General features: G+C 37.4%; 1 protein-coding gene across 1 annotated transcript in view; it reads left to right on the top strand.

The window, feature by feature from the left end:
• LOC106517875 (phosphoinositide 3-kinase regulatory subunit 5) overlaps positions 1 to 9,972 on the top strand; it is an 18,727-nt gene that overhangs the window by 1,470 nt on the left and 7,285 nt on the right. Inside the window, exons 2-10 of the mRNA XM_014008914.1 lie at positions 1,925 to 2,027; positions 2,607 to 2,707; positions 2,787 to 2,855; positions 4,341 to 4,479; positions 5,335 to 5,404; positions 5,490 to 5,667; positions 5,757 to 5,928; positions 6,722 to 6,790; positions 7,197 to 7,984. Of these exons, the coding sequence (XP_013864368.1) occupies positions 1,925 to 2,027; positions 2,607 to 2,707; positions 2,787 to 2,855; positions 4,341 to 4,479; positions 5,335 to 5,404; positions 5,490 to 5,667; positions 5,757 to 5,928; positions 6,722 to 6,790; positions 7,197 to 7,984 (1,689 nt within the window). The remainder of the gene's footprint in view (positions 1 to 1,924; positions 2,028 to 2,606; positions 2,708 to 2,786; positions 2,856 to 4,340; positions 4,480 to 5,334; positions 5,405 to 5,489; positions 5,668 to 5,756; positions 5,929 to 6,721; positions 6,791 to 7,196; positions 7,985 to 9,972) is intronic.

Raw genomic sequence — 9,972 nt, 5'->3', positions numbered from 1 at the left:
TTTTTTTTTTTTTTACTTAATGTGTAATAACTCAAGATGTAGTTCCTGCTCAAGTCTGCAAGTTTCGGCAACAATTTTAAAAAGTGTAGTTTTTCTTCTGCAGCTGATTCATATTAACATCCTACAGGACAAACATGCAGGGGAACAATTATAACCAAAATAAAATATACTGTATATAGGAATTTGATGGACAGCACAGACTAACATGTCACTTCATGAAACAGTCTAATCCACGTAGATACACATAGTACATACATAGACATATTATGATATGTACCCTTATAAGTACACTTAAAAACCCTGTATAATAGTCTCCTAACTACCCTGTATGTACTATTGTAAGTGCAGTGTAAAAACCTTGTATATACACTCCTAAGTATCCTGTATGTACCCTCATACTTACATTAAAAAAACATTGTTTGTACCTCCATAAATGCCCAGTACGTACCCTCGTAAGTACATTTTAAAAATACCTTCTATACTCTCAGGGGTGGGCAATCCTGGTCCTCGAGGGCTGCAGCCCTGCATGTTTTACTTGTTTCTTTGCTCCAAAACATCTAATTTAGTTATGAATTACCTCTTCCAAGGTCTGCAGAAGCCTGATAATCACCCATTCATTCAAATCAGGTGTGTTGGAGCATTTTTAATTCACATTCATATTTCATTTTAATTATAGGTTATTTTTGTTTGATAAACTCTTCTGTGGTGTATTATCACTGTGTGTGGTTACAAACAAATTAGAACTAGAGCCGTTAAAAGCCCCTCAAAGACATCTCAGTGTAGTTTCTGTTAATCTAAATACAGCCACAACTGTATTTTCTTTGTTCCTGCTTATTTGCATTGCAAATCCCTGTCAAATTTAGTCCTACCAGAAGCTAAAGTTATTTGGGGGCCTTGGCATGGAGAAGTTTGGGAACCCCTGCCTTAGATCCCTATGTTCCCCAGTTGAATGCAGGAAATGGAAATCAGTACATGTTTCATTTGTATTAAAATATAACTGAAGAAGGATCCAAGCAAATTTCGTGACTTTAATTAATGACCACAAGAAAGATATGTACCAGGGAACACAGGTACAGGAGAACATATGTACTGGGAAATATGGGTACAAAAGAATATACTGTATTTACAGGGGAACAGCAGAGAACATAAGTATTACGGAACACAGCGGGGAACATAGGTACTAGGGAACATAGATCCTTCATTGTTTGTAAGTTTTGAATGTAACAATTTAAAAGTAAATTTTATGATTTTAAAATAGATTTGGTAAAATTAGAAATCCTCAAAAAATTACTTAAGCACTGTTAACAAAGTAAATGTAGGACCACCTACCATACACTTCTTGGAAACATAGGTATGAATCTGATGAGATGGATGCTAAGGAGACCCCTTTATTGGAGAAGCCTAAATAAAAAAAAAGATTGTGTATTTAGTGTACATCTGAATAAAAGCTGGTCTTTGGAATTTTAAAGTCACAATTTTGACTGATTAAAAAAACGTCTGTGTGATCAAATAGGAAGTTGCCCTTTTGTATGAATAATTTCCATCCCAACGTTGAGTCATGAAAAGGAAACAAACTGTAACAAAAACTGGAGGCAGGTGGCATAAAAAGAAAAAGTAGAAGTTGTGGCTGTTTTCTGCTAGCTCATCTCCGGTTCATTCTGTCTGCGTCTCACTAATAGGAAGTACCGGGCTGTTTTTCTGCGCTGAACCGTGGACACTTGTCTTTGTGAGTTCTCCATCCTCAAGTTTTGGATCATCTGTCAAACGGAGCAATAAAGACCTTTTATCTGCTGATAACATCAGAAACAGGAAGTCTGGATTGACTAAAGGGATCTCCTGGTTTACCAGAAACCCATCAGACGGTGTGGTCTTCCTGTGGGTTTTACACCTGTTGTTCATCTAGAGCTTGTGGTGGTTTTTGCAGACGATGGAGCAGAGCTCATGCACTGAAGATCGAATCCAGCATGTCCTTGAGCGCTGCCTCTGTCACCTGGGCCTCAACACACCTGACAAGCATCTTTGGAATGGTAAGACCTGAATCCATGTTAGCTTTTAGGTGACAGCATGATTAAAAACAGATTTGTCTTACTTGAAATGTCTAAACTACAGGTGTCCAGTTGAGGATACTGGATGTTTAACTTTTTTCTCTGCTCCAACACACTTTATTTAATGACTAAATTACCTCTTCAAGTTTTACAGAAGCTTGTTARTTACTCATTCATTCARGTGTAGAAGCAGAGAAACCTCTAAACCAGGATAGCGACCCTCAAGGACCAGGATTGGACACCCCTRGTCTATCAAACTATAATCTGAAGGCTAATTTAAATGTCTGACAAACAGCGAAGGAGGACAACTTTCTAAAGAAAGTGGATCTGAAAGTGGTGACGAATAGCTTGTGGGTGGATCATGCAAGATCAGTTGGATATTTCTAACAAAATTCATTCAGAAATGAATAAGTGAATTCATTAAGTGTTGTGTTTGTATTCATAGTACCCAAATTTTTGTGAATATACGGTGTTGAAAAGTTTTCTTTACTGTTGGAGTGAAACATGAAAGCAGAAGTGCTCGTCAGTTCAGGTTTTGTGTGTTTTTGTCTTTCRAATAAGCTGGACTCTGTGTTAGCCGCTGGTGTTTGGAGGAACTTGTGAAGAGGGATCCTCACAACTTCCTCATTCTTCTACAAAAAATACTGGAAAAAACGAAAAAGGTGAAACATTATTAGTGTATTTTTTGTTGTGATGTTGGCGATAGAAGTGTTTCACTTCATATTTTTATTCCTCTTCCAGGTGCTGGAGCAGTGCCAGTATGAGCTGGTKGTGCCCCTGACTCTCTTGTTCTTCTCAGCTCTGATCAGAGTGAGTTCATGTCATAACTATAACTAACTGTAATTATAAAATAACTATAACTGTAAAATAAAATGTTAAACAATGTCATTTGAAATATTTATCACACTTTCTGATTATAAAATCCCAGTTAAAAAATCTGCTAGCATTGTATTGTTATTTAGTTCTCTGTTAGCTAATTTTTACAAAATGTTAAATATAAATGTATATGTAAATATTAAATCCTAAATCTAAATGTGTAAATCTAAATGTAAAAGTTAAACCTTAAATGTTGTGGCTAAATGATAAAGTTTGTATTTATTTTGGAATATGTTATGGCAATATTTATCTAACAAAGACAGAAATACGTGGTCCAAGAATGAAGGTAGTCTGTGGAATGATCAGCTGAGTTTTATTGTAACAACAGGAAACACAGAGAACAACCTGCCCTGTCTCTGTGCCTCTGCTTCCCTCTGTCACTCCCTGTCACTACTGTGTCACTCACTCGAGAGGCCTCATATATATATCAACAAACACCATTATGTCATCTTAGCAAGATTTGATACAAGGTCAAAGGAAAACACAAAGATAAACACAAGTGATATCTAAGAATGACTGTTATTAGCAAATCTTGTTCTGACTTTAATCATTCTATCTGCAGATGAACAGCATGTCATGAAAACCTAGGTCATTAAAATATGTCATGAATTACTGGCTTAAACCTAAAAGTATTAGTTCCACCACAGAATGCATAACAGCTTTTGCCGTTAGTGTGCATCTTTTAATGTGACGTCATCATCCTGTGTCTAAAGCAATCACTAAGGCTGCTTAAGTTAGCATTTAAAATTAAAAATGTGTTAATTGAAAAAAAATGTAAATTGAACCTGTTGTCCAGCAGTTTGTAGTGCATCTCAGACACCGGCACAACTGCAAGTTTGACATCTTGCAGGGAAGTATTAGAAGTGTTAGCGGCATTAGCGGTGTTAGCAGCATTAGCAGTGTTAGCAGCATTAGAAGTGTTAGCACCATTAGCAGTGTTAGCAGCATTAGAAGTGTTAGCACCATTAGCAGCATTAGCAGAATTAGCAGCATTAGCAGCAGTTTTTGTCGCAGAATGAAGACTCCACATTAAAAGCTGCATGCCAACAGCAAAGGCTGTGTTCCATTCCCAAATACTTTAATGCAAACTACATTTAGATTTACACGTTTAGATTTAGGATTTAATACTTACAGTACATACATTGTTTAACATTTAGATTTCACCTTTGGTATAATTTATCAATTTTATGAGGGAGCTAATTAACAACAAAATGTCCGCAGAAACGTTTTGACTAGGATTTTAACTCAGAAAGTGAGTTAAATACTAAAAATGTCTTATTGACATTAACATTTTACACTTGGCGCCCCAAACATAATGAGTAAAATAATAAAGTGAATATTGCTTTAAATGTGCACTGAATTATAAAATGTTTTTAGCATTTCATAMCTTTCAAAAACACATTTTTATGTTTCTTGTAGGCACCACATATAGCTGCAGACTGTGACGTGCTGCAGGAGGCCTACCTGCTGTTCCACAAGTTCCTGACCTGGCCTGAACCCTGCAGCTCCGCCTCCAAAAACCTGCTGAATATCATCCAGCAGGAGCTTCGAGCACCAGGTGGGAAAGTAGCTCAAACACGCAAAGATATTAGACAAAATGTAAAAGAAACGCATGAAACATTTTTATTAATGGTAATTGTTTTTTACATGCATTTTGTCTCTTTAGTACAGATTTAAATACTATTAGTATTTATTTTGTGCTGAAAATAAAGTTAAAATTTAGTCAAAATAAAGTCAAAATGTCATTAAAATGCTGAGATTAAAATAATGTTGATGTTCAAATTAAATATTAAGATAAAAGTTAAAATGCTAGAATMAAGTTTGTGATGTCAAAATGAAATGCAAAATGTTCATTAAAGTTAACATTTTGACTCAAGGAAGGTTGTATTTAAAATGTCAAGACTAAATTTCAAATGCAGAGATTGAAGATAAATTATTGAGATTAACCCTCCTGCTGCCTCCAGGTCAACATAGAGATCTCTGTGTTAAGATGGAAGCATTATGGGTCATTTTGACCCAAGGACAGCWGGAGGGTTATTAAATGTTTAGATTAATGTAAAAATATCAAGAATAAATTCAAGTGATTAAAATTAAGACGTCCAAAATACAATTTAATATGAAAATGTACAATGTTGAGGAAAAACTTGAAAAGTTACACAAAGTTTGATTTACTGTTACAAATAAAACAAAACAAATAAAAGTTAAACCTGATAAACTGCATATGAATGCATTTTCTTTTTCGATTGTTTTTTTTTTTTTAATTCTGCCATTTCAACTTTATTATGGAAACGTTTCAACTTTTTCTTGACTTTTCGACTTCAATCTCAAAAGTTCTGATTGGACCCAGTCAGATAAATCTTTGTATTAAAGCATGTTTTTAGATTTTTGTCCATAAATTCCTTTACTGTTGCAGGCATCTGGTTTCAGCGTCTGATAAGGAGTGAGCAGGGTCTTTCCTCCCACCTCACCTCTTCTAAAACCATGTGAGAACATCTGAAGTCTGATGACAAAAAGCTGCTGTAAATGTTTTTTTTACACATTAAATGTGTGAAATGATCTTTTTGTCAGAATGGTGCTGCTGGTGAGCCCAGATGATGACATCCCTCTKGAGGTCCAGTTGGCATCTGAGCAGCTGAGCTCCGGCCACTGCTCCACCAGAGACCTCATCCCCACCCTCATCCTGCACAGTTTTCAGGCTGCTTTTGGTAACAAATGTGACCTGCAGGCACTTCACGCCTCCCTGCAAGTAAATCAGAACATCATATGTCACTTTTTATCACGCCGTTCTTCCATTCTCTCTTTCTATAAGAGGTCTTTCCTAATATTTTTCTCCAGGAGAAGCATCCAGAGGAGCTGGAGCAGCTTATGGAGTCTATCACTGGGAGCATGGAAGCAGCAGCCTCAATGGCAGATTCCAAAAAAGCACACGGGAGTCTGCTCCACAGCTTAATGAAGCTTAGTAAAAGTCTTACCATCCCTGGTCCAACGAGTAGTTGTCCAGACAATGGTAAGACAAAGAATATGATGGATAAGTAATATAAATACTGTATGTAAGTCATTCTTATTCAGTTGTGAGAGTCAGCCAAGTTCTGCTTAGCAATGTAAACATAGTTCTGTAACTCCAAACCTGGCCCCAGAAGAAAACTTTRAATGGAGAAAGACAAGAAGAACTCTTGATTTAAGAATATAGATTTTTGTCCATATTTTAAACAGTTTATCATTTAAGAACCATATGAACATCAACATTCCCACATAGCAGACAGGTGTGGGCAGTGGTGTCACAAGGCCTGTTTTAGGGGGGCACTGTTTTTAARATGCCATTACTGGCCCAGTTGTGGTTTGGTTTATATGGTGATGGCYCATGAATAGAATACCTCTGGTAAAAAAAACATCTATGCACCAAAGGGCCATCATTCTTGTCTGGGCTAACTGCATTGTGTTGGTCAGAACTGGGCCACACAGATTTTGCCATGTGGGTTGTTTCAGATTTCCCCAGTTTGTCTGAAATGTGAAAATTAATTATTAGAATATATTAATGTGAAATTACACCAGAGCAAATTCCTAGTCTGTAACTTKTTACCGACAATGGCAATAAAGTGTTTCTGATTCTGATAAACCTGGAATTAAATGCTGTAGAAACAAGTCGCCCCAAAATAGTCTGAATTTCAGTCCCACGGTTCTACATGTGGACACAGAAACCAAACTGAAGCCTTTTTTAAAAAGTTTAAATTCTGCTCGCAAAGTTCTGAAGAGAATGTTCTGTGTTGTTGTTTTTCTCAGTATTTTCTTGTCTTTATTAGGATCTGTTGAGAGTTTCATGCTGCCCCTTCCCATATGTCACACATGCTCGTGGGAGGATGATAACTTTGGTAAATATTTTTTCATTTACTTTCATTTACTTTTCACTGGAGGTGGTCCTGTTGACTTGACTACAGAGCCTCATATAATCTGATAAAAGTTACYATAGTATAGGCCCTCCCCCTTYGATTKACACCTCTTTTGATCAACTGAAATTATATTTGGTTTCTCCAGAGCCAACCAGTTGGCCTAAAGTAAAGTACTAACTATAAACTAGTTTAAGTTACAATAATTTTGACTGCTTAGGTTAAAAAAATAGCATGTTATACCTTTACAGAGAGACCAGTCTTTCTCTTGTAGTCAAAAAAGTTTAAGGGGTCTAAATTCGTTTGGGGATTTTTTTTTCTGACATTTTCTGAGGCACTTTGAAGAGGTTAACTGGTTCATCCAACAAATATTTTATTCTAATTCTCACAGATGTTCTGAAGGACATACTTGGACTTGATACAGACCTGGATTCTCCTCCAGAGTGTTTCCTCCGAGCAGACATGGATGAGGATGATGACGACAATGAGACAAGTGTGGACGATGAGTTTGAGTTGGACTTGAACAAAGTGGATCAGGAATTTCAGAACCATAGCATCTCAGTGGCGTCTTCGTCCTCGAGGGACTCTATGGTTTCCAACAACTCTCTATCCTCTAGCTTGTCTGCGCCGTGCACTTCATCCGGTGTGGAAAGTGACATCGGTGAGGACGCAGCTCATGAAGACACAGAGCCAGGACAAGACAGCAAACCCAAGCCTAGAAAAAAACCCAAGAAAAAGTCCAAATCCCTCTTGGGCTTAGAGCGCTTTTCTTTACTTTTTAAGAYGCCCCGCAGAGCCGAGAGCATGGGTTATCATGGAGATAGTGGCAGAGACTTCATAAGAACTGGGGGGAAACTCAAGCATCCAAGGCACCTCGTGAAGCAGGTTTGTCCATCTTCCTTGGATTCACTTTCCCTTGAGAAACAGGTGTGCTTCCGCAGGAGGCCCATCCTGAGCGTCGATGAAGGGAACACAGCAGAAACACTGACTGTGGTCAAAGTGGTTGCATTTGGAGGTGACAGAGAAGTTGGCAGACTGGCGCGAGCATACAGTGACCTGCAGCAGAAAGAGARTAAATGTCCTCTACTCACCAGGACATGCACACTGCAGTTTTACTTTGTTCCCACCAAAAAGAGAAATGGAAGCACAGGAGCTGCACTCACATCTGCTGAAGGACAGGTAAGAGTTTTAATGTAGTGACATCCTTTTCACTTACTTCTAAATATGTGTGTCCCGGTGCCAGTGTTTCTAAAACCGGGTACAAGTACTTAAGTTTGGATACTCGTTGAAAACTTAGCCTCTGGTGGATCCTGGTAGACTTGAGATACAAAGCAACCTATTTCACAAATGCACATTGTTATTTTGTGCCTTAGAAGCCAAAACAATAATGGAGCCGTTTTTATCTATGTTTGAAGGTTTGTATTGCTTTTTCTTAATCTTGTCAACAAGAAACTTTTGTATTCTAAAAAACACCAGCACCTTAAGAAGTGGAGCTCATGATTGACGGTAGTATAAAAATAGATGAATCTACAGATCGGGGCCTCATCCTCAGTGATGAGGATGTTGCTCTGGTCTTTAGTGGTGAAGAGAAGGCTAAACTAAAATGCAAAGTTCTTGATTTTCTGATTTATCTACATTCAAACCCTCACCTTTGATCATGAGGTTTGGAACATGGTTGAAAAATGAGACCCTGGATATAAGCGGCTCAAATGAGCTTCCTTCAAAGATATAGTGAGAATCTTTGGTATCTGGGAGGAAGTTTGGATTAGTCATTGCTCCTTCACATTAAAATGAATGAGCTAAGGTGGTTTGAACATCTGATCAGGATGACTAGTGGGAGAAGACCATGGGAGAGGAGCTGGAGCTATTTGCTGGGGAGAGAGTGTGGTTTCCCTCCTTGATTTGTTGCCTCTGCAACTTTATAGAAGTCATCCTCAATCCTGGTCTTCAAGGGCCACTATGCAGGTCTTCAGATACTGCAGAAGCGTGGTTAATCACTCATTCATTCCAATCAGGTGTGTCAAAGCAGAGTAACAATTAAAACTTGATACTGGCCCTGAAGGACCAAGATTGGGCACCACTAAGTGGCAGAAAATATAGAGAAATTGTAAAAGTAATGAAAAAATAAACCCAGCTGTGATTGCTTTGGGGAAATCTTTAATCGGGTTAAACCTGGTCTTCGTGGTTGATGATTCATTAAAGTGGGCATTCTCGCCACCTAGTGTTGTGGAATAGCTATATCAGCATTTTTGTTAGAATTGTTTTGACAAAGATTTAGATGTAGTAGACATTTTTCTGTTAAAAACAATATTTAGAGGCCCAATATTTTTGATGTGTTGTTTGTGAGAAAAGTTTAGTTTGTTCTTGAAATACAGACAGCAGCTAGCAGAATACTGTGAAGCCCTGCAAAGTTGCTTTTCACAGTTTTCCATAGAACCTAACTACTAGTAGTTAATCTTTGCAGAAACCAGAAATACAATAAATACTGTACAGTAAAAAACATAATATTTGTTCTCTCTTATGTGTAATTGTAAGTTTTCAAGCTAAATTATTAAAAACAGTATAATTTACTCATTTTGTAAGAAATCAAGGACCCCCTTGAAAATGAGATGATGCATCTCAAGGGGTTATCCTTAAAACAAATAACATAAATATTTACAGAAATTTAGTTCCGTATAAAAAGGTACAGTACAGTATGTGATGCATGTCTTGTGCCCACGCTCTGCCCGGAGTGCAGCATTTACACCTTGTAACAATTTGCTGTACAGTACCACGTGGCGTGTAGCTGCTAACTGTTTAGCTATCCATTATTTGTGTTTTTCACAATCCATGGATACTCTAAGAACATAACCCCCAAGAATGTCATATTATATTGAACTGTATTGATTTGATTTGATTTATTGATTTAAAAGGAAAAGATTACTAAAAATCAAGCCTGACTCAGCATAATTGCTGTTTTACAGCAGGTTCGTGTTCTGCAGCACATAAAACGCTCAGAAATACAGCATCACAATCACATCATTATTATTACACCATAGACACAAAGACAAACAAGCATACCAAATTTCAGGAAGGTAGCATTTGCAAAATAGGACGTCTAAACATGAGCACAACAAAAAGTGTCCAGCAGATGGCAGACAAGATTCTTCTTAAAGGGCTGTAGTTTT

Source organism: Austrofundulus limnaeus, unplaced genomic scaffold (assembly GCF_001266775.1).
Source record: "Austrofundulus limnaeus strain Quisiro unplaced genomic scaffold, Austrofundulus_limnaeus-1.0 Scaffold53, whole genome shotgun sequence".
Classification (NCBI taxonomy): Eukaryota; Metazoa; Chordata; class Actinopteri; order Cyprinodontiformes; family Rivulidae; genus Austrofundulus; species Austrofundulus limnaeus.
This window is presented reverse-complemented; position numbering and strand designations above follow the sequence as displayed.